At 40.3% G+C, this 25,639-nt stretch overlaps 1 protein-coding gene across 1 annotated transcript in view; it reads right to left on the reverse strand.

Annotated features, from left to right (window-relative positions):
* Positions 1 to 25,639, reverse strand: part of ARSB (arylsulfatase B) — a 170,099-nt gene that overhangs the window by 139,690 nt on the left and 4,770 nt on the right. The window contains 3 exon segments of the mRNA NM_001142259.1: positions 2,832 to 3,039; positions 10,389 to 10,579; positions 14,843 to 15,029. Of these exon segments, the coding sequence (NP_001135731.1) occupies positions 2,832 to 3,039; positions 10,389 to 10,579; positions 14,843 to 15,029 (586 nt within the window).

Below are 25,639 nucleotides of genomic sequence, written 5' to 3' on the forward strand. Positions count from 1 at the left end.
GAATAATTACTAAATGGTATTAAATGCCTTGGCCTCCTTTTTTTATTGATTCTTTCTAGTGACCTCCATAAGCATTCAATTCCAGAGCTGATTAAAGTGCTTTACCAGGCTGTTCAAAATAAAGTAAACTGAGAACACTCTCAAGTATGTCTCCCCTTTTTCTGAAAAGGGTAAATTTGGGGGGTTGAGGGGGCGACACATGTTATCCTATGGTCAACCCTTTTCACAGGAGGGCATACTTAGAAAATGAGAGTACTATTTGTATAGCACTAAAGCAACTGAACAACACTACTCCTGGCCATGCCCAGCTTCCTCAACGGATCAATACTGCAACAAACCATGGGGAAAGATCTGCTATATCATGAGGTCCAATAAGAACATCCAGGTCATCATCTGCATCATCTCAGAGGCAGGAGCCTGCAGTGGAGCCAAAAAGGTTGCTGCCTGGCTCTGCCTGGCCGTGTGGCCTTGGGGAGGTTACTTGGCCTCTCTGTGCTTCAGTTCTCACATCAGCATGATGGAATAATAACAGTCCCCAGAGAACTATTGTAAGGATTAACTGAGCTAACTCATATAAAGCACTTTGAACTCTGTCCTACACATAGTAAGCCCTCAAAAAATGCCAGATTCAATACCAATGCCTAATTAAAAGCAATACAAAACTCGGGCACCTGGATGGCTCAGTCAGCTGGGCATCCGACTTCGGCTCAGGTCATGATCTCGCAGTCCATGAGTTCGAGCCCCACATCGGGCTCTGTGCTGACAGCTCAGAGCCTGGAGCCTGTTTCAGATTCTGTGTCTCCCTCTCTCTCTGACCCTCCCCCGTTCATGCTCTGTCTGTCTCAAAAATAAATAAAAACGTAAAAAAAAAAAAAAAAAAAAGGTGGAATCTCTGATTTAAAAAAAAAAAAGCAATACAAAACTGCTCTTTAAAAAAACTGTAAAAGAAAAAAAAAACTGCGAATAGAATACCCAGATTAATTCCTCAACATGTCACTTTGCACACCTCACATAGTCACTGTACAGTAAAAAATCACCAGAATACAAGTCCTGTCCTCACCCTTGGGAGTTTCCAATCAAATTTTTAGGTTTCAGCCAAGGATCACCGGGGATTCGAGAAAGCTTCTTTCATGAAAGACAGCCCAAAAAAGATACAAATGACCTTAGAAGGAAGAGATGTAATGGTGGGAGTACAAGCAAACTTAAAAATATATGTACGGGTTCACATATATACGCATATACAAGTATATGTAGGTTTATACACATATCTACATACACACTCACACCTACATAAAACCCATGGGGGAAAGGAAGGAAAAAAAAAAAAAAAAGAGGTTAGAGTGGGAGAGAGCCAAAACATAAGAGACTGTTAAAAACTGAGAACAAACTGAGGGTTGATGGGGGGTGGGAGGGAGGGGAGGGTGGGTGATGGGTATTGAGGAGGGCACCTTTTGGGATGAGCACTGGGTGTTGTATGGAAACCAATTTGACAATAAATTTCATATATTAAAAAAAAATAATTAGGGGCGCCTGGGTGGCGCAGTCGGTTAAGCGTCCGACTTCAGCCAGGTCACGATCTCGCGGTCCGTGAGTTCGAGCCCCGCGTCGGGCTCTGGGCTGATGGCTCGGAGCCTGGAGCCTGTTTCCGATTCTGTGTCTCCCTCTCTCTCTGCCCCTCCCCCGTTCATGCTCTGTCTCACTCTGTCCCAAAAATAAATAAACGTTGAAAAAAAAAATTAAAAAAAATAATAATTAAAAAAAATGAATAGTTAAAAGCATAGGCTTTGGTGAAGGAAATTATTACATATAAAGTAAAAACAGAACTTTATAAAACAGTAATTATCAGAAAATAAGAAACAGTTCTTAATGATTTAAAAAATGTGGTGGTTGCAACGCATTTAATAGAAAAGGTTACAAAATAATGATAAGGAAATTTCCCAAATAGTAGAAGAAAAATAAAGAAAATAGCAGAGAAAAAAAAAACTAAGAAAATTAGAGTATTGATCCAATATCGAAATAACAAGAGTTTTATAAAGAAAGAATAGGAGAAAGGTAGGCTGAAGGGCCAAAAAATTCTGAAATAAATAATACAAGAAAACTTCCCATAAAAAAAGCATCTTCACTTTCAGATACAAAGTGCTCTCTGAGTACTCAGCATGATGGACAAACCAAGATCTATTACAATAGCACATTGTAGGGAAATTTTAGAAAACCATGTCTAACAAGAGGAAGGAAAAATCACATATATAACAGATGAGGAATCAGAAAGGCATTGCCATAATGAAAACTATTTTCAAAAACCTTTTTTTTCTGCAATCAACATGTATGAATTTTATTGTCAGAAAACAATCTTAATACAAAAAAAAAAAATCCATACTTGGAGACTCTAGCCTAGATTTAAATGGCTCCATTTCTAATCTGTCTTCTTAATGTCACAATCTGTCTCTACACTGATACAGAACTGCTCTTGTCAGAAGTTCTATTCACAGAGGATGCCCAGGCTGGAGAGACCGCCTGAGAACAAGCCACTCCAGGAATCCAGTACCCAGCTGCCCTGCATATGAGTGATGTCCGCTCATACTTACTCAGGTGGTGAGAGCTTGCTTTCAAGCATTCTCCCAGAATATTTTGACATCTGAAGGAAGAGGGGGAAGACCCATAATTCTTTCCTTAGACCCATTTTTCTACCCATTATTATCATGTCTCCGTTCTTGCAGTTAGTATTTATTTTAATAAGGTACTGCTAAATGCTCCAATTTGTCTTCATTCCATTTATCGAACACCATGTCCTCGGCTTTGCCAAGAGATGATTTTCCTATTGACAGACTTACCTGTGGAGAAGATGAACACCGTGTTGTTCCAGAGCCCGTGGCTTTTTAAGGCTGCTGTGACATTTCCCACTGCTTCATCCATAAGAGACACCATTCCTGCATAGTAATGCCTATTCTTATCTTGGATAAAGTCGTAGGGTTTCAGGTACTCCTCAGGGACCTGAAGGGGTTCGTGGACAGACTGAAGAGCAAGGTAGAGAAACAGAGGCTGGAAAGAAAGTTTGTGCAAATCAGTTGAGAGGGCATGGAAACATTAAATACAGAGACAGAAGTCCAGATTTATCAGTCAATAAAAATAATATTAAGACAACCCACAGAATGGCTTGAAAATATTTGTAAATAATACATCTGATAAAGGACTTGTACCCCGAATATACAGAAAACTCTTACAACTCAATAATAAAAGGCAAGTAACCTATTAGAAGATGGGCAAAAAATGAATGGAAATTTCTTCAAAGAAGACATGCAAATGGCCAATAAGCACCTGAAAAGATACTCAAAAGATGCCAGGAGCTGTAGGGAGTGGGGGTGGGGGGGAGAGGAATGGGGAGTGATTGCTAATAGGTATGAGGTTTCTTTTTGGAATGATGAAAATGTTGTAACTTCAGATTGTCATGATGTTTGCACAGCTCTGTGAATTTACTATTGAAATGTATACTTTAATTGGGTGAATTTTATGGTATGTGAAATATTAACATCAATAAAGATGTTAAAAATGCAACAAAAGACACAAGACAAAAAATTCAAAACAAAAGCTTGAGTTCTAAAATGACCTAGAAGACTCTGATCTAAACAAATAATAATAATACCAATAATAACAACTATATATGAAATGTTGTCTATGTGCTAGACATTATGATACTGATTTACATATTCTGTCTCATGTAATACTCAAATCCAGCCTATGTTACACCCATTTCACAGATACGTTAACCGAGGCTCAGAAAGGTTATATGATTTGTCCATGTTCATATTAATTGCAGAGCAATTTCCTATTGGAATCTCCACTATTATGCTGCAAAGATGTATCAATAGATGCGTTAGCTTTTTGCTTTAGCCAGTAAACAAGTTCCCATCTTTTTTTTTTTTTCAACGTTTATTTATTTTTGGGACAGAGAGAGACAGAGCATGAATGGGGGAGGGGCAGAGAGAGAGGGAAACACAGAATCGGAAACAGGCTTCAGGCTCTGAGCCATCAGCCCAGAGCCCGACGCGGGGCTCGAACTCACAGACCGCGAGATCGTGACCTGGCTGAAGTCAGACGCTTAACCGACTGCGCCACCCAGGCGCCCCTCAAGTTCCCATCTTTTAAGAGAGAGCTCAGGATTTTTCATAGTAGAAAACAAGTGAACACCATTCCTGGCTAGTCTTTGATCTAAGACCAAACATACGGCCAATTTAATTCCTGGAAACTAAGGAGTGTGATACACTCATTCTAGTTTACCTTTTACACCAATTTATAGCATTTGACATTAGCGGTATTCTAGGTCAGCCTCTCCTTTTTTCTGAAAGCACTCTCTTCTTTGAGCTCCTACAGAATTCCTTGATGAGTTGAAAAACACTCAAAAAGACAACAACTGTTCAACCCAAGAATAATAATACAATTCTGTTAATGAGGCATTTCAATCTCATAAATGAATGGGGAAAAGTGACAAAGCAGACTGGGAGGGGGGCTCATATTTCATTCTTCATTACTGTTGATAAATTTTTAAAAATTCTATATTATACAACTTACTGGATAGCTTAAGAAATATACATATGGAACTCAAAAAGACACCCAAATTTTTTAGTTCAGATCCTTGGAACTTAGAAACACCTTTTCCCCGAAGTCAAAATGTTAAAAACAGCTGTTAAATACTGAAATCATCACATTAAGACCTATTTAACGAAGGAAGTGAGGTAGTGAAAGGATGCCTATGATAATGTACAACCTATGCTTCATTTGTACATTACTTCTATGGAAAAACATTCCAAATTGCAACTCCAAAGGCCAACGCTCAAATCTTTGACACTGCTTGAGCTCTGCCTCCACTCCCCCTCAATACGCACACTTTCTACTCCAGCCACACATACACCGAAACTTCTGAGTTCTCCCAGACCACAGTGAAGGGAACCCCGGGACATGCCCTGCCCAGGTGGTGAGGAAGGAGCCTGGGCTGAGATGTCTGGAGGGGAACAGATGTGCAGGGATATCGATGACCTCACAGTGTGGTATGAGGGTCTGCTGTTGGAAAAGCTGTCTGGGTCTTTAGCATTAGATCAGACCAACCCCAGCCATCAGCCATGGTCTGGATGAGAACAGGATTAAAATTGGAAGACTACAACAATTTGCAGCCCACATAAAGTTTTTAAAATCAGGAAATATCACATAAAACTCTGTGGTTTTTAAAAAAATTTCCTTGAAAAATCAGAACTCCAACAACTCCATGCCCACGCTCCATCTGGTAACAAATGGCTGGAGCGTGAAATAGAGGCCCTACTCCCAAGTGCGCTCCAATTTCTACAGCTTCCCCACTGTTCTGAGTGGCTTCACTTATGCAGGTTAGCAGCCTGGCCCCTGTAAACACCAGAGTTTGTGACCCTGGTCTAGATTCTCTGGGCAGGGCTGGAGAAATGAGAGAAGGGGCTCACTGCTCAAGGAGACCATGCTCTCAATCAGGTCATTACCAGCAACATGGCAACCCATCCACATTGGGAAGGAAAAAGGACAGGGGGCAGGTTATCCCCAGCCAGCAAGTGACCTCTAGAAGTGACAGCCAGGGAGGGTGTAGGGAAGAGTTCTTAAGAACACATCAGGGGGCGGAAGTAACGATTCTTGGACCATCATTAGTCTTATAAATATTCAGTATGGAAATCATTCTACTCACAGCAAAACATTACCTGAAAATCTTTCCCACAATTATTCCTTAGGGGGCTAAAGATATGACCATCACCGTTGAGGGCTCAAAGTCATAAAACGGCAGCAATTCCCCCATTTTTCCAGTGGTCAGGCTTCTGTTAGTTCAAACAGAAGGAGCATAAGCTAAGAAGAGGGAGTAAAAAACTTCCTCTGAGGATGAGGCCTGTGACTGTCACAGGCCAGGCAAAGATCTCGCACTACCTCCCAACCACATCCTAATCACTTACAAGTATAGATAAAAGTGTTCCTCGAACAAAGTAAGTTCTCTTTTTTTTTTTTTCCCATTTCACCAGCAGTAATCTAGGGCCATACAGTGTATGGGCAGACATACACACACATCAACATGTCTCTGGTTCACCAGGAGGAGGCAAAATGGTGTAGAGGGCCACTCCTTTAATAAGGTGAGGCCAGATGCAACACAACTGAGAGTAGTTCCAGCCAATGTTGTAAACATTCCAAAAAAAAGTTTCAGTGCTCACAAGGTGAACTTTATCCATGAAACAACTCATTCCCCCAAAAGGCTAGGTGCGTAACATTTCAATACTATTGTTAAATGAAAAAAAAAAAAATTCATAGAGTACTCTTCTTTGTACTACACAATAGCCTAGTGGAAAAGATAATTAACTAGGGCTCTAGGGTTGTCCAATCACAATCAGGACCCTGCCTGCAGCCGCTTGTTCGAAGACCCCTGGCAGTGAACAGACATAGTCAATTTCCCCATACCTGCCTATGTGGGCTGAGCTCACTGATAGCCTAAAGCAAGCAGTCGCCATCCTGGGGATGGCCTCAGTTTTACTGTGCCGTCTACTGACTTGAGTTCTCATCATGCCTGGGCCTTTGGAGACCCATGGGCCCATTCTGACCTTAAAGACATGATTCAAAGCACTGTAGTCCTGGAGCTGAGTTTTGATCTCTCCCTTGCTCTTTCTTGGGTCCTGATCTCTGCTCCGACCAAGCCAGTTACAGCTGTCACCTTTACACCAACCCTAACTATAATCCTTTCAGGCTTCTTAAGAATATAAAACGAAATCCTAGATGTGAATCATGACCAAATGTTTAAGTATTACATAAAAGTATGACATTATTACCTAAAGTTATTAGCATGTTGATAAGATGCTGAGGGTTCTTTTCCCTTTCTTATTATGCCATACGACTCCTAAGATACATACTCCAAATATCCTCACCATGCTAAGAAACCTGATTTCAGTGAAGAAGAAAGCCTCACTTTCATTTCTTTAGTAGATTTTCCTAATCTAAAGTACAAATTTTAAAAAATATGATGCACTTGTAAACTGTTATTCTATTGGGGCTCCTGGGTGGTTAAGTCAGTTGAGCATCAGACTTTGGCTCAGGTCATGATCTTACAGCTCGTGAGTTCGAGCCCCACATCGGGCTCTGTTCTGACAGCTCAGAGCCTGGTGCCTGCTCCCGATCCTGTGTGTGTGTCTCTCTCTCCGCCCTCCCGTTCTCAGGTTCTGTTTCTCTCTCTCTCAAAAATAAATAAAGGTTAAAAAATTTTTTCAATTGTTATTCTATTGTTGACTTTCAAATTAAGACACTTCTGTCCAACTTGTGTCATGGAAAAGTGTCTACGACTAGAAATTCACATTTGCTTTAAGAAGCTTCTAGTAGGTTAGATTTATGAGAAAACTTTTATTTTTATTCTGCAAAGTGTTGAGGGGGGCTATTTTTAACTGAAAGATAGTTTATAGACATGTTACTTTTACACTGCAGTGTTAGTACTAAAGGAATGACCCTGTAGAAAAAAAGACATTCCTTCCCAACACATGTGCAGTGGTTATTAGCAGTCTCTCCCTGAAACCAGCACCAACTGTGTTTCTGTGACAAAGCAGCTCCATATGCTCTTTTCCCCTCAAGTGCTCTTTAAAATAGGCACATTTTTAAGATGGCTTGTGGATACTTCATGTGTATTTCTTTAATGATTTCCACCTTAGGACAAGTGGCCTATGTTGCAGTCTATATATAACACCTAAGAAACTGGCACAGAATTAGATTCACCATTGGGATAAAACGATGAAAAGCACAGCTCCTGGAACTATGTGATTCATCATTTTACTGAGAATTGAAAATGTAAACATCCACATTAGCTGTCTCAAACAAACATTCTGGGACTGTCACTCAGTATTGACTATTTCATTCATTTATGTCCACGCTTGAAACTTTATCTTGAGGATGTTGGGAATGCTGGACACTGCTTCAGAATATTTCAGACACTGTAGGAAAATGAGCATTCTCTCATCTGGTAATTTCTGTAATGCTACCTCTGAGCAGCACTATATTAATAACACAAGTTTGGATAGCTTGTGAGCTCTTCGGGCCTCATTTCCCTCGGTTCCTGTGCTTTCCACACCACACCAGATAAGGCAGGCCACCCACCAGGAACTATTTCACCCAGCTGCTTCCTCTTATCCGCTTAATGTTAGGGGCACTGTGAGAGAATACTCTATTGTTGCCTAATGGGAACTAATTTTTGCTGTAGGCATATTATAGTGGTTGCATGATTAAGGCAGTGTTATATTGTAAGCCTGTAAAAGGCAGCTGGCTTGAGCTTGCCCCTCTGTGTTTGAAGGGAATCAATTATTGTGACTGCACATCAGAATCACTGGTGGGAGGTGGGAGCAGAGGGGTAATTAAATACCAGTGGTACACACCCCCCCCACCGCCAATAAATCACAATATTTGTTACTGGGGTTTATTACAACCTTTCCAGATGAGCCCAATATACTGTCAAGACTGGAATCACCAAGCTGAATCACACAGTTGAGTTAATATTCTTTGATCTTCGATATTAGCTGTGAACTAGGGAAGACTGTTGAATGCATTTAGCTCTGGAGTCAGTGCGGGTTTCAATTCTGATTCTGACTCTCAGTAGCTCTGTGACCTTGAACAAGTTAACTTGTTTGCTTATATCTGTAAAACAGTGCCTACCTCAAAGGGCAAGGTAAGAACCATAATTCCCTTAAGACTTTATCTTATTGTTTGGGTTTTTAGCACTATCTATAAAACACCAAGCAGGGGCGCCTGTGTGGCTCAGTCGGTTAAGCGTCAGACTTCGGCTCAGGTAATGATCTCGCGGTCTGCGAGTTTGAGGCCCGAGTCAGGCTCTGTGCTGGCAGCTCGGAGCCTGGAGCCTGCTTCAGATTCTGTGTCTCCTCCTCTCCCTCTGTCCTTTCCATGCTCATACTCTGTCTCTGTCTCTCAATAATAAATAAACGTTAAAAAATTTTTTTTTAATAAATAAATAAAAAAAATAAAACACCAAGCATACAGAGGAAAACTGAGAACCTAAGCCAATTACCTAGCAGTTATCTTTCCACATCTCTGAATATTGGCTCAGATCTAGATTTAGGACTCACATATGTCCACATATTGGAGCAAATGTTCTGATCCTACAGGTTCCATAGCTAGCACAGTCACTCCAAACTGGTCAGCATGTAAGAGTGATAAAAAGCCCAAGCAGGGCAAAACTGAGGAGAGATACCAGGTAAGACCCCCAACACTTAGAATAGGTAAAGGTTTAGCCAAGAAGAAACTATGTCAAAAAGGGAGTCAGTGGCCAGGTACCACATCTGAACAGGTATATAAAATGAAATCCAAATTGTGATCTACCCTGAGGACATTCAGTTGCCAAAGAGGAAAACTGGAGAAAATTGGAAGCACCAGATAATACTGCACATTCTGGAATTTGCTACGTCAGGGTCTCATTGAAGGACTAATTTCATCAGTGTCCTAATGCAGTTCTTAATGAAGCCACATTTTGGGCCCAGTATCTGACAACACGAATATGTGACCCAATTTTAAAGGTATATTCAGAGAATTTAGCTTCTGAAGCTAACTCTAGATTAACAACAACAACAACAAAAATTGTTTTTAAGGCAATTCTGACTCTCTTCTATTTTTACCTTTAAATAAATCAAAAGATTCTATTATGTGACATACACAGTGACTTCAGTGTATTAAATGTAAAAACCAGGCTCATCAGTATACCATGTTTAGGGAATGAAAGATTTAATGTTGTTAAGATACACATTCTCGTGAAGTTGGTCTACAGATTCAATGAAATCCAAATCCAAGCAGGAACTTTTTGGTAGAAATTGACCAGCTCATTCTAAAGTTAACATAGGAATGCAAAATATCTAGAATACCTAAAATACAAAGTTAAGAGGACTTGCCCTGAACCTAAAGCTTGTTGATCTCATAACAGGAAATTTGCCATAATATAGCTTCATCTTTGTACACAAGCCTATCACTTAAAAAAAGTCAATGTACTAATTGCTTATAGCACATGCACAAAATACACCAAAATAATAAAACTATATTTCTACTAAAACACTGTAGACACAGTATTCCTCAAAGTGTGATCTGGGGACCCATTTGGCATCAGAATTACCCTTGATGAGTTTCTTTAAAATGCTGATGTACAGATTTTCCCCAGACCCAAAGAATGAGTCTCTTAGAGATGGGCTCTAAGGAATTTCTATTTTTATCAAGCTTTCTCGGGCTGATTCCAATATACTCCAAAATTTGAAAAATCCCTAGAACGGATTTTTTCCTAAACAAGCAGCCTTTTTCTATATTCACCTGAAGAGATGCTACCTTAAACACAATTTTGATATTAACAAAGAAGCAAGACTTACCTTCTCGGGTGGATGGCTAGTTATGAGGGCTGTAGCTCTTTCAGTAAATATGTTTGTCGAATACATATTTTTATATCCTGTTGCAACCTGTTCCCCATCTCGAAAATCAAGAGCACATCGTGTGACATTCAGACTGTCAATTAATGCACAGCGCTCATGGGAATAGTAATCTTCACTACCTAAGAGATATCCTACAACAAGAATGGGAGATGAAAGTAGTCAGCATAGCATAAAACTTGTTAAACAAACTAATGTTTCAGCCTTTAATTGCCTAGTGCAATTGATTACCCATGACAAGGCTAATCAAATGACAAGGCTAATCAGAGCACCACTTCTTAACATCTCTATATGTGTTAGCAGGAGGCATTAAAATGTTATAAAAAAAAAAAAATCAAAACCATTCTTCAGGCAAGTCTTCAGAACATAAGGCTCTGTCATGTAACTCTCAAATTCAGTAAAGTGACAAAATCTTAATCTTTTAAAGCCATCTAACGGCAAAAATAGCATACGGTTAATGTGATTTCTTACAAATTTGTACTCTGAGGTGATCACATAAATGAACACAGGATTCAAATAATGTTGATATTGACCTTGGGAGACTGGCTTCAAGGTTATTTATAGAAGCAGCTCTAGGCAGAATCATCTTTAGTCAGATGCTGACACCCACTGGTGAATGATACAAACCTTTCCAAACAGAAGCTCTAGACATAATTTAACAGAGCCAAAAGATCAAATTAATGTGGTGCAAGAAAGTAGATTTTTCTACCTACGGCGATCTCAGTTTTGCCCCAAACTTGAATGGTACCAACTGCCTATCTCACAATTTGGATTTAAACATGAAAAGAAATGGGTCTTCTCAATGAATCGCTGTTTCTGAAAATGTTCTCTATTTTCCTAAAATATTAAAATCATGCAAATTGTATGACTCCATTTATATGAAATGTCCAGAATAGGCAAATCTATAGACGCAAAAAGTGTGTCGGCAGTTGCCTAGGGCTGGTGGGGGAAAATGGGGAGTGACTGCTAATAGGGATGGGGTTTCTGTTTGGGGTAATGAAAATATTCTGCAATTGGATTGGATGACAGTGGCACCACCTGTGAATTTATTAAAAATCAATAAATTGCACACGTTTTAGTTGGGTGAATTATATGGTGTGTGAAATACACTTCAATACAACCATTAAAAAGAAATAAGCTCTGAGCCATCTCCTAACAAACAATGCTTATTAACCTTAAAATGAGGTTGATAAAATTGGTCTAGCCCTTTCCCCAGTCCTGAACATTCTCTATAATCACAATCAAAAGCCTTACACAGTTTACATTAAAAAATGAATTCATTTTTAATTAATTTCCTCCTTTTCCATGATTCAATAAATTCAAAGTCCTGAATACAATGAATACCTTCGGTGTTAAGAACACCTTTTAAATAGTAATCTTTTCTCCTGATGATGTATGTAAGAGAAAGGGAAATCCAATGCATTTGTTAATTAATATATAGTAGAGAAAGAAATGTATCCACAGAAGAAATTTTAGCCCTTATATGGATGATTAGAGAGGTCAGGAAACTGGGGTTCTAGCTGAGATTTTTAATAACTCCTGGGTATTAGAGCTTGAGGAAATCACTTCAGGTTATTTCTGTGTAAACGTTAAATGTTTTCTATTACTTGGGAGAATATAAGCATAGCATATATTTGATTAAAAGATATATGAACTATAAATATTAAAAAGATATTACAAATAGGATGTTTCCAGGAATAGAACTATTTATTTACATACTTGGCCAGACTGATACCCAACAACCATGTGACAATCATATACAGCTTTTATCACAACAGTGATTCACAGATTTGAACTTACATGCTGAGCCTAAAGAAGATGGCAACCTATGTTTTTTTGGGAAAAATCAGAAAATACTTTTCTTTATATTTATTTATTTTTGAGAGAGAAGAGAGAATGTGAGCAGAACCCAATATGGGGCTCAAACCTACAAACTACGAAATCATGACCTGAGCCAAAATCAAGAGTCCGACACTTAACTGACGTAGCCACCCAGGTGCCCCAGAAAATATATTTTGAACAACTAACCCTCTGACTTTTTTATTTAACAGTTTTATTGAGATATGATTCATATACCATCTAAGTCACGCATTTAAAGTTTACAATTCAATGGTTTTTAAGGTATTCAGAGTTGTGCAACCAGCCCCACAATTATCTGACTAGTTTTTTAACTTAACATCAAAGTCATAACAGTGATAACAACTGTATAGTCATTAAACCCTCCTATCTACAAATCCATATGAATGTGGGCTATTTGTTCATCTGAATCCTCAGGCTTCTCAATTCTCATAGAAGAATATGATTTTCTTCTGTACAATTGAATTTTTAAATACATGACTTGGCTTTTAGTAAAAGAAAATTAAAAACCTGTAGTCCTTTCTCTGCCAGAGTATAGGTATTAACCCATCTTTCAGCAAAGGCCTGAGTAAAAATTGTCAAAGGATATACAGGCTGTTTCTTCCTCTAGAATTTCCAAAATGAAAGAGGTCTGACACCCAAGTCTGACTTTAACCGTTATTTCAGGATGCTGAGGATATATCCAGCTTCATCAAGGAAGAATGCCATGATTAATTAGCAATGTGTAGAGAACCTGTATGGGAGCAAGGCGCATATGGCCTCATGCCTGATATCCCTGCATCTCAACTTTAACCCCAGATCCAACACGGCACAACAGAGCTGTGTGCTTCGACTGCATTGTTTGGGCTCTGTATAATCACCGAAATGCACGTTGGCACTCTTGCCCTATCTTGAATAAAAAGGAATGTTTCAAGAAACACGTACAAGAAAACCACCACTATATTACTAAAATGCTGGTTTTGACGATGTTGTCCACCTCACCTTTTCCCAAAGGAGAAATTTCTCAGGTCTAAGAGCCAGAAAATGCTTTACTCTTCCTGAACATCTGGCTTCCATTTATCTTATAAATAATGCGACTCTTACAACCATCTCCTTTTTTTTTTTTTTTTTTTTTTAGACATAAGAAATCTAAAGTTGCAGAGTTCAATGTGAAGTTCACCTACAGCCAGGAAGGTTTTTTGTGAGTTGGTGACATGCTGCGATTCCATCTTTTTCTACTCACCCTCATTTTTATTTTATTTTATTTTATTTTATTTTATTTTATTTTATTTTATTTTATTTTATTTTATTTTATTTTTAAACTTATTTTAGAAAGAGAGAGAGAGAGAACATGAGCAGGGGAGAGGGGCAGAAGGAGAGAAAGAGAATCCCAAGCAAGTTCACACTCAGCATGGACCCTGACACGGGGTTCGATCCCATGACAGTGAGATCATGACCTGAGCCAAAATCAGAGTCAGACACTCAACTTACTGAGGTACCCAAGCACCCCTATTCTATTTATCTTTAAACTTTTTATGTTCAGTGTGTGTTCCTTTTTGGATGTGATAGATTGTAAATAAATGAAGAGACAAATGAGAGAAGTACGTAGCTAAACCGCCAGACAGCACGAGATGAAAGGAACTCATCAGAAAGATACATAGCCACTGGTAAGATTAATAGGCTATTAATTAAGACACAGCTTGTAACAGGTTAAAAGAGGGTGAGTTTTAAAACTAACTTTGGGTTTCACATTTTTATACAGCTATCCAGTCCATAAAATACTTCTGATTTCTTATTAACCTTCCTATTACCATTTGTTATTTATTTTTTTGATTGGTCTTCCCCAATCTAGTGATTTCAAAAACAGACCTCACAGAAGGGTAGAAGGATGCCAATGAAGTCTCCTCCACAGTCTCCAGAAAAAAAATCTTTGGGACAGCCCATGGAGAGAAAAAGATAGTGTGAGACTTTGTGAAGGAAATATTCTTGTGTTGGGTTTTGCCCGGAATTGTTTTATTTTTAATTATTTTTCATGCTTATTTATTTTTGACAGGGCGAAACAGAGCGTGAGTGGGAGATGGGCAGAAAGAGAGGGAGACATATAATCCGAAGCAGGCTCCAGGCTCTGAGCTGTCAGCACTGAGCCTGATGTGGGGCTTGAACTCACAAACCGTGAGATCATAAGCAGAGCTGAAGTCAGATGCTTAACTGAGGCACCCAGCCACCCCTGGAATTTTTTAAAAAAGCAAGTGTATCCCCTTTTGGTAATAAGGTTCTCTAGAGTACAGTGGTCTTAGATGTGGACGTAGCAAACTCTTTCAAGGCCCCAACATGGCTTTTAATACTCTGGCAAAGGTAAGTGCCTCCCTGTGGACTGCTGCCCACCACGAGCAGAGCAGAGAGCCAGGTTTCTGGAGGTGGCATTAGAAAGTTGCCCCACGGCAATGCTGAATGATTCATTCTGTGTTCAAGTTTCCAGCTATGTGATTACACTTGGGTGTGTTTTATGAGATGGCTGCAGCTAGTCTAGGTTGTAAAAGAAACATGTGCATTTCCATTACCAAAGTAAGTATCAAATCCTCGGCGGGTTGGAAGACATTCTTTCCGGTACATTCCCAGGTGCCATTTTCCGACCATATGGGTAGTGTAGCCTGCTTCTTTTAGAAGCTGGGGCAGGAGTTTTTCATCCAGAGGGACGCAGCTGGGCTGACAGGGCCAGATTATTTGGTGTTGTAAACCTGTGTGGATCTTAAAGAGATAAACACGAAATTATAGATCGATGATGTTGAAACATTCTGAACAAGTAGATAAAGTGGATGCCTAACGTACTGCACATATCTGTAGACCTGAATGTTCAACTCAATTCCTGTACCAGCTCAAGGATATTTCTGCATGGTTCTTTACTCACTTATTCAAATAAGGTAGTGAACATATAAACAGGATTGGAAAAAATGAATAAAAGCACTATAACAAACATTAGATATTTCAATAAATATTTATCAAGGAATTATGTTAGAAATCATTAACCTAACATTTCACTTCCCACCTCAAAAAAAGTAACCATAATATGAAGTGTGAACCTACCAAGGAAAAAGTGTTCCAATTTTTGGGCACATGAGAAATTGGTGTTTGGTTTAGAAGGAGCTTCTGTAATCTTTCGAGATTAGGTGATTTTTTTTTAAGGGTTATTTGAAAATATAATGAAAATAATGACTTGCATGTCTTATTCTACTTTTATGGAAACGATAATTTCAAATGTCAGTGACCAACCTTTTCTTAAGAAAAAAAAGAAAGTAGCCAGGGCACCTGGGTGGCTCAGTTGGTTAGGCATCCAACTTTGGCTCAGGTCATGATCTCATAGTTCATGAGTTCGAGCCCCACATCGGGCTCTGTGCTGACAGCTTGCAGTCTGGAGCCTGCTTCAGATTCTGTATCTTGCTCACTCTCTGCCCCTCCCCTGCTCACACTTTATCTCTCCCTCTCTGTCTCTCCCTTTCTCTCAAAAATGAATAAACATTTAAAAAATTTAAAAAAGAAAGGGAAAAAAAAAGCAGCCGTCTGACCTATAAGTTAAGAGCAGCTTACACTATTACGCCCAGGGTTCAAGGACCACACAATAATCAGCTGTTAAGAAATGATCACGTATTGAGTCTTGGTGTGATATTAAAACAGAATATCCACAATTACATGAAAAGGCTATTAAAATTACCCTTCCTTTTCCAACCACCTTTGTAAGGCTAGATCTTCTTCATAAACTTTTACCAAAACAATGACAGATTGTAATAAGCTATCTTCTATTAATAAAAGACACATACAAAAATACATAACAATACCACTCTTCTTGCAATTATCTTGTTTGGGATAATATAGGTACTTTACACAAGTTATTTATGTTAACATATAATGGAATTATTGTTGCTGTTTTTCAGTGAACAAAAATATTTTTAAACTTCCATTTTAATTTCTGATATGGTGAATTTTGAAAGGTGTAAGCCACCTAACATAAGCTCTTTAGGTTCCGTAATAATTTTTAACCAGATGCAGAGGTCCTAAGACCAAAAAGGTTGAGAAGTGATGTATAATGTCCAATAGTGGTCACTGGTGACAGAGATGATTCTTTGGAGAGGGTGGCAAAAGAAACTTCAAAAAGAGACATTTGAGCAGTAATCTCAATCAAAGGAGAGAGTGACAGAGCCTTGGAAAAAGCTGAGGCAAGAATCATCTAGGCGTAAGAGATAAAAAGTGCAAAGACCCTGAGCCCTGAACTTGCTAGAAGAATCCGAAGGCCAGCATGGAAGCATTGTGGCCCGTCACAGTTCCTATGCTGATAAGTGCCACTGCGCCCCCTGCTGGGGCATGACTGGAGTCCCTGGGGGCTCTGCCCTGCCCGGCTCCTCCCTTCCACTAAACCTCACACCCCTTCTCCTGCTCCTAGCTTAGCCAGGGAGGTACTTTCCTTTAAATGAAATGGGGCTGGGGTCTCCCATTCAACTCTGCACTGGAGACAAGCTCTCCCTAGAAAAGGCGAGCCACTCCTGATTTCCCTAGCATAAATGGGTCTCTGGGGACACAGAAGGTTGAGAGTGCCAGTTCTCAACCCAAGCCATAACTCTCTGGCCTCCATTAGCTGTCAGGTGGGTAGCAAGCAACTATTAATAAGTGGCAAAAATGTGTTTGCAAATGATTTACTGGCTTTTATAATTTAAAGCAGAATGCACAAAGCTCGGGGAATTAAATCCCATCTCAGCTCTATCACCAAGGGCTTATTAAGCATTCAACTGCCACAGTAATAACTGTAAGCTTTGTTATCAATAACATTTCTTTAAAAAAATTTTTTTTAACTTTTATTTATTTTTGAGAGACAGAGAGAGAAAGAGCACAAGTGGGTGAGGAGCAGAGAGAGGGAGACACAGAATCCGAAGCAGGCTCCAGGCTCTGAGCTGTCAGCACAGAGTCCGATGTGGGGCTCGAACTGATGAACCGTGAGATCATGACCTGAGCCGAAGTCAGATGCTTAACCGACTGAGCCACACAGGTGCCCCTGTTATCAATAACATTTCATGCCTTCTCCACTACATTTCAATTCGCTTTCTTGAGAGATGGGGTGGCATAATAGAGAATACGCACCTGAGCCTGGACCTGCCCCAGAAGCATGTTGTGGTCATGTGAATAACAGATAAAATGTACACTGAAACTTCACATCCGCAGTTTTATTGGCACTACTGAATACTGATTAATCACTGATTTTCTCAGATTCAAATACTGACTACACAGACCAGAAAGATTTTTATCTCACATTATTTTTATCTTATTTTAAATACATGGCAATAAACGGATACAAAGTAGAAACCAAAAAAAAAAAAAATTCACACTCATAATCTTTTTTTTCTCATTTATTATAAGCTACTATTGAAAAAAGCTTTCTCGCAAGCTTTGACACTGTTTTGAATTTCATTTTTGGGTCTCTTTCCAGAACTGATGTTATTTGAGTTGCACCTGCCATTGCTTCATTTCCTGCTATCTTTCCATACCCTTTTTTAAAAATATTTTTATCTGTTTTTGAGAGGGAGACAGAGCATGAGCAGGGGAGGGGTAGGGAGCAAGAGAGAGACACAGAATCCGAAGCAGGCTCCAGGCTCTGAGCTGTCAGCACGGAGCCCGACATCGGGGTTCGAATCCATGGACTGCAAGATCATGACCTGAGCCGAAGTCGGACGCTTAACCACTGAGCTACCAAGGCACTCCTCTTTCCATACCCTTTTAAAGTTTTTTTTAATGTTTTATTTATTTTTGAGAGAGAGAGAGTGCGAGCCAGGGAGGGGCAGAGAGTGAGAGGGAGACACAGAATCCGAAGCAGGCTCCAGGCTCTGAGCTGTCAGCACAGAACCCAATGTGGGGCTCGAACTCACAGACCGTGAGATCGTGACCCGAGCCAAAGTCGGACGCTTAACCGACTAAGCCACCCAGGTGCCCCTCTTTCCATACCCTTTTAAAAGAACCATATAAAATATCTTTAAGGTGAAATTAAAACGGATTGCTTTTTAAGGTGATGGATACGTTCACTCTCTTGATTGTGGTGATAAGTAGATACATATCAAAACTTAATCAAATTCTATACTTTAAATATGTGGTTTATTGTATGTCAATCACACATCACTAAAACTATTTAAAAATAAAAGTGAGTTTAAGTTTTCTATTAAGATTTCTATGCCTTTCCTAGAAATCACTGGACACCTCCACTGGGATATGTGCCAGATGCCTTCCACTTGCTTTCTGAATCCACATTCTGCCTTCTGTCCTGCTCTCTGCCCTGGGGAAGCTGACCTATGGGAACCAAATCAAAGAACTCTGCACCTTATGGCTTCTAAGTGGGTTCAGCCAAGGGGGAGCCCTGACACGAAATTACAGGGAGAGAAGAGATAGGCCAGTTCTGTGCAGGCCATCCTGAAGGCAGCCTTCTCTACATGACACTCTCTGTCTCTAGGTTCTTTCCTTCCTTCCCCTCCGGTCCAGGGCTAGTAACATTTCCACTGGGTTATACGCTTTTACTTGGGGTCCCCTTCCCCCAACTCACACTCTTGAAAACAGTCCCCTTATAAGTAAACTTCCCTAAATATCCTAATTTGGCTATGCCAGCTCCTTCCAGCTGGGATCCTGAATAATAAGGATGTTACAATATCCAGGCAGGGAACAAGAAACACTGCTCTCAAAACACACACACACACACACACACACACACACACACACACACACACACACCCCAAATCATAGAAAGACTGTCCATGGTTAACACTTGAAATTTACTCGACAGAAAATAAACCCTAGGTTCAAAAATTTTATAATATACACGAATTGGCACTGGTGCAGGAAAAGTAAAGGTAACTATTTTATGGGATTCAAAAGACTCATTGGAGATAAATGCTATGTGCAGATTTCTTTAAGTGGAAAGCTCATCCATCGCATGCAGAGAATTAACTCTGATAGCTATAAAGCACTGCCAAGGGATGCTGTGTGATTCGGTTTTCCTAGACCATGGGCATCAAGCCAGGTGGTCAGCTGAAGCCTGTTTCTATTATCTACAATCATATGGAGCAGAGAATTTGTTCTCTTCAATTCCCGAGAATTTATTTGACAGAGCATTTTTATGGCATTACTGGGGAAGCGGAAGCCAAACTCTGGATGACAGCCAAAAACATGTTTTTAGTCTGTTCAAACACTATTGGAAGTAAGGAAGCTGTAATGTGTAGAGACGCAGTAAACAGGCCAATGCGGAGCTGGTTCCAACAGAGCACAGGACTACAGATCCACACCATGCATCACGGGGCAGGCTGATAACAGGGCACCAATAGGAATCAAGAGAAAAAGAAGTGTCCCCTTGTAAACACAACAGTACGTAAAACAATTCCATCCTAGCACCCATCTTCAGTGTTCAGAGAGCATTACAGATGGAGAGGGTTATACGGATAATATATGGGAATCCAAAGGAGTTACTCTATACCTACTATGTGTGGCTATCCGTTCTTCATTAAACCAAATCCTCTCTCCAAAAACAGCTTCTCCTAAGATTTTACTGGACCATCAAGGATTCCCTGCACAAAGGCAAAGGGTCTATATAATCAATAAAGGACCTGGCTTGTCTCTAGATTCCTTCCATGAGGTAAGTGATGAAAATCCTTGTGTGTGTATTTTGTTGCATATAAAAAGGTATTTGATCCAGTGAGTTATTCTGTCCTGTGTAGACATGGAAGGAACTATCAGTGGAGTGTCATGAACTTAAAAGGGGGAGGGAGGAGGGCGGCTCCCACATCAGAACCTCTCACTTATCCCCCCTTTAAGAGGTCCAGGAACTCTATTATCTCTGATCTGGAAGCTCAGAGCACAATATTTCCACCGAACTGATAATAAACTCTCCCAGAGGCTATGTGAACCACTGCTACCAGTATGGCAACGAATGCGGTTTCTCCCCTAACGTAATTAGCGTTGGGATAACATCCTGTTGAATGGAAGGAAGATTCTGTCCTATCTGACCTGTGCAAGATGAACTCATACTCTCACTGTACCCAAGTATTTGTACACAGTACTTGAAAATTCCGCTACAGAATTTCAAGTACTGCTACAGTACTTGAAAATTCAGAAAAACGAGCAACTCCACCCTCCCCTTTATGCACCAGAGAGCTAAGAGGGATGCTTCCTGACAGGAACACAATCACAGAACATGCTGGTGGCCAGCCAGGAGTTCAGAATTTCCAGCCTGTGTCTGAGTCAGTACACCACAGGTTTTAACCACGGTCAAGTACCACTCATGCCGCCTTAGGGTTTATTCCTGGAGCTGCCCCACAGAACAAATGGATCCTGGAGAACCGGCTCCCTCCCCCCTTAAGCTTTCTAAAATGCAGTCAGCTGCCCATGCTGTTGAAGCCAAGAGCTACAGAACACACATTATGTGTGTTAGGGGCCTGACTTTGCCATCTGGCCTGGTCCTCCAGAACTCGGGCTGCAGAACTGGCTGGTGTCACTGACAGTTTTAAGGGTCTATTTATTTTGGTGGTGATTAGCAAAGAGTGTAAATCTCTGACTAAACCCACAAAGGGATGTTGTTTGTAAAAATAAACAAGGCAAAAACTGTTTCAGTGCCTTCCTCTGTTTAAATTATAAAGCCAACCACAAGCTCACAATGAGAAGGTAGGAAAATATGGAGGAAAAGAAATTTTTAGCAAAATGATAAGATTAAAGAAACAAAAACAAAGAGAGTTACCAGACAGTAACAACTTACACTTAAGGTGATTCTTGAAATAACAAACCTCAAAAATCAATCAGCAAAAACATCCCGTAAGTCAATGGGTCATACTCCACTGAGCCCCAAACTTATTTCCTTATTGCCTCATTTCCAATTACGTGGGAAATAAAACATGTAAAATACGGAACTGTTTCTTTAAAACATCTTCATACGTCCAGAATATGGCCTCCAGGTGCCTCTACCCTTCTGGGAAAACGCCTCTTGGCTCTGGCTAGGCTTAGGAGAGACACCTGGCTTTAGCAAAAATGAAAGATCCATGAGATCAGGTCATCCGTGGCTCCCTGCATTATAGCCATGATGTGCTTTAGTAGGGGGCCATCTTATTTGTCACTATGGAGCTAAAGCATCCTATGTTTCTCCCCCTAAGGAAGCACAAGAATACAGGCTCATAAGTGCTTTCTCTTCAGAGGCACCTATGGCCCCCGTACCGTATGCTCCTCTTGCCTCTCGCTCCTTGGAGGCCATTTCCAGAGGGTCCTGTTAACCCTCCCAAGCTGTGACCTCCTTCCTTCCCCAGTCACTCCACCTACTTCTAGCTCTTCACTCCTCTTTGCCCTACTTCTAGTCTTAGAGCCCAGGGAGAGGCAAAGAGGGACAAGGGTCCACTGAGAGGCAAGCAGGTGGGGGGATGATAAAGAATGGGTAGGCAGGATGCTGGGTAGGCAAGATGATAAAGAATGGGAAGGCAGGAAAAGAGGCAGGGAGGAGAGGGCATCCTCAGGCAGAACCCCTTCCTCTTCCCATGCCAGTATGCAGTGCCCTATTCTACCTGCAGCCATGGGTCTCAGCAACTTAAAGCAAACTCAAAGCAAAAGTCAACAATCACCCACAATGCTCCTGCACAGCCTCCGTCCTACATTTCCTGTCCAAGGCTCTGCTTCAGGGGTGAGTGAAAAGCCCTGAGATGTCCTGTCCGTTTATCAGCATGATTAAGAAAAATGTGACTTGGGTCCCTTAAGGGTAAAACCTTGAAGTCATCTTTCATTGCTTCTATTCTCTGCCAAGGTTACAGAGTTTTAATGGAGTGGCCCCCTCAGTTCCCAAGGTAAGTATGTTCCCAATTGAGGACCAAAATTACTTTTCCTACTTATTTATTTTTTCCTAGAAGGAAGTGCTCCTACTAAGGCCTATGACTTTAGTTACCCTTTAATCTTTTTAGATTCTTAAAAAGGAAGCGGGGGCACTAGAAATGGCAGACCAACCATACCATAAGCAGGGAAGATCGTGAACTCTCACAGGAAATGCTCAGGTGTTTAAGTTCTTAGCACATTCGTTCATTTCACATTCACATTCAACACTGAGTGCTTCTCTAGGCCAGGACTAAGCAGGACAATCCTACCGAGAAGTCACAACAGAGAACAAACCACCACATTTAAAATGTGTACTAAGAGTGCAAAGGTAAAACGAATATTTCATATTGAAGAGTCAATGTGTAAGAATAAAGAAATTCAGCATTTTCTTTTTTTTATTTTTTTTAAATGTTTATTTATTTCTGAGAGAGAGAGAGAGAGTGCAAGCGGGGGTGGGGGGCAGAGAAACAGAGGAAGACACAGATCCGAAGCAGGCTCCATCCAGACTCCGAGCTGTCAGCACAGAGCCAGACGGGGGACTCGAACCCATGGACTGTGAGATCATGACCTGAGCTGAAGTTGGACACCCAACCAACTGAGCCACCCAGGCGCCCCAGAAACTCAGCATTTTCAAGTCTTCTTTTGAACTAAAAAGCACTATACAAATTCTATTAGAAAAGCTGATGCATTTTTATTTATCTGGTCACTTTTACAAATACCTTGATTACATATTTGTATTGAAATATATCTGACATATAACAGTGTAATTTTAACGTGTGCTGCATTTATACACTGTGATATCATTGCCATTGTAGCAATAATTAACACGTCTACCATGTTCTTTTTAGTGGTTGGAATCATGAAGTTCTAGTCTCTTAGCAAATTTGATGATTTTATTTATTTTTATTTTTTTATTATTATTTTTTAAATTTTTATTAACTATTTATTTTTGAGAGAGAGACAGAGTGTGAGTGGGGTAGGAGCAGAGAGAGAGGGAGACACAGAATCCGAAGCAGGCTCCAGGCTCTGAGCTGTCAGCACAGAGCCCGATGCGGGGCTTGACCTCAAGAACTGTGAGATCATGACCTGAGCTGAAGTCAGACACTTACCGACTGAGCCACCCAGGCGCCCTGCAAATTTGATGATTTTAATACAGTATTGTTGACTAGGTTGATAGTACTGTACGATTTCTAGGTCTTATTTACTACTTGTTGCAAGTTTGTACCCTTAAACAATATGTCCTATCCTCCCACCCTCTAAAGGATTTTTAAATATATTTTAAAAAATTTTTAATGTTTATTTTTGAGGGGGGTAGGGGCAGAGAGAGAAGGAGACACAGAATCCGAAGCAGGCTCCAGGCTCTGTGCTGACAGTTCAAGCCCATGAACTGTGAGATCATGACCTGAGCCGAAGTTGGACACTTAACCAACTGAGCCATCCAGGCGCCCTAGGATTTTTAAATTAATATTTCAGTCTTGAGATTTCAACCAAGGGGAAAATGAATATAAAATCTATTTCATTATATGTACAACGTGCCTCTGAAAGATACTAAGAAACTAATAAATAATAAATAACAAATAGGGGCTCCCTACAGAAAGGAAGGCTGAGAGTCAAGACAGAATTTTTTTTTTTGTTTTTTGGGTTTTTTTTACACGTAGCTCTATTTAAATGTCTTATATTTGAAACCTGGAATATATTTCCCAAAGACAATTTTTAAAATAAGCTTACTTTATTATTTTTTTCAATATATGAAGTTTATTGTCAAATTGGTTTCCATACAACACCCAGTGCTCATCCCAAAAGGTGCCCTCCTCAATACCCATCACCCACCCTCCCCTCCCTCCCACCCCCCATCAACCCTCAGTTTGTTCTCAGTTTTTAAGAGTCTGTTATGCTTTGGCTCTCTCCCACTCTAACCTCTTTTTTTTTTTTTCCTTCCCCTCCCCCATGGGTTTCTGTTAAATTTCTCAGGATCCACATAAGAGTGAAAACATATGGTATCTGTCTTTCTCTGTATGAAAAATAAGCTTACTTTAAAAAGGCGGAGTAGGATAAAAAATTTAATTCTAACTGGACTAACATGTATACAAAGAATGCCACATAGCACTTTATTGTGGCTCCTTAAAATATATTTACTTATAACACTGTTAGATTAGAAATATGCTTTAATAGGGGCGCCTGAGTGGCTCAGCCAGTCGAGCATCCGACTTCGGCTCAGGTCATGATATCATGGTTCATGAGTTTGAGCCCCGTGTCAGGCTCACTGTTGTCAGTGCAGAATCCCCTTTGGATCCTCTGTCCCCCTATCTCTCTGCCTGCCCCCTGACTCTGGAGTGCTCTCTCTCTCAAAAATAAACAAACATTTTTTAATTAAAACAAAAAGAAATATGCTTTAGTATACAGTAGCCTTCAATGTAACATCATTATGAAAACCTGAGTAAGTAAGTTGAAATTTAATATTTTATCCTGAGCAGGCAGCATTAGCACAGGGAGACCCTGCCTCCCTCTGTGAGCTCCTACTGCGCTTTTCATACCCACCTACACTGAGTTCCGATCACAAAGGCCTCGTCCCCTTAAAAAGAACTCACTGCAGCCTTGAGCCTTAACTGGCTGTCCCTCCCACTGTGTTAAATTCTCTTTCCCAGGATCTTTGAATGGTTCATTCCTCTCCATTCTGGCCTCTGTCCCCAACACCTGCGTGGAGATAATTTCCTGAGCAACTTACACCTGACCTACTTTATTTTCTTCTCTACATTTATTACCAGGCCATTTCAAGTCACCCAGTGGGGCACCTGGATGGCTCAGTCAGTTAAGCGCCTGACTCCTGATCTCTGCTCAGGTCATGATCTCCCGGTTCGTGATTCAAGCCCTGCATTGGACTCTGCGCTGACAGTGTGAAGCCTGCTTGGGATTTTCTCTCTCTCCCTCACTCTCTGCCCCTCCCCTGCTCGCACTCCCTCTTTCAAAATAAACTTTAAAAATAAAGAAAATAAATTCACCTCGCTTACTCATTTGTTTATATGTTTATTTCATCCCGTGCTTGGTCACTCCTCATCTCACCTCCAACAGACTATAAGCACCAGGAGACCCCCAGAGTATAGCACAATGCCTGGCATAAATAGCTGCTCAACAGACACTTGTTGGATGAAAGAATGAACGAATGCATCATACTAAATGGTGATAGACTGAAAGCTTTCCTCTCAGATCGCAAATAAGAAAAGGATGTCCACTCTTGCCACTTCTAGTCAACATTGTACTGGAGTTTCTAGTCGGGGCAATTAGGCAAGAAAATGAAATGAAAAGCATTCAGATTGGAAAGGAAAAAGCAAAACTATTTCTATTTGCAAATGACAGCATCGTGTATATAAAAATCCTAAATATCACACACGCACGCTTTCAGAACTAGTTAAGTTCAGCAAGGTTGCAGGCTACAGACCAAACATCAGTTGCATTCCAAACACTAGAAATGAACAGTTGAAAATGAAATTAAG

Source organism: Felis catus, chromosome A1 (assembly GCF_018350175.1).
Source record: "Felis catus isolate Fca126 chromosome A1, F.catus_Fca126_mat1.0, whole genome shotgun sequence".
Classification (NCBI taxonomy): Eukaryota; Metazoa; Chordata; class Mammalia; order Carnivora; family Felidae; genus Felis; species Felis catus.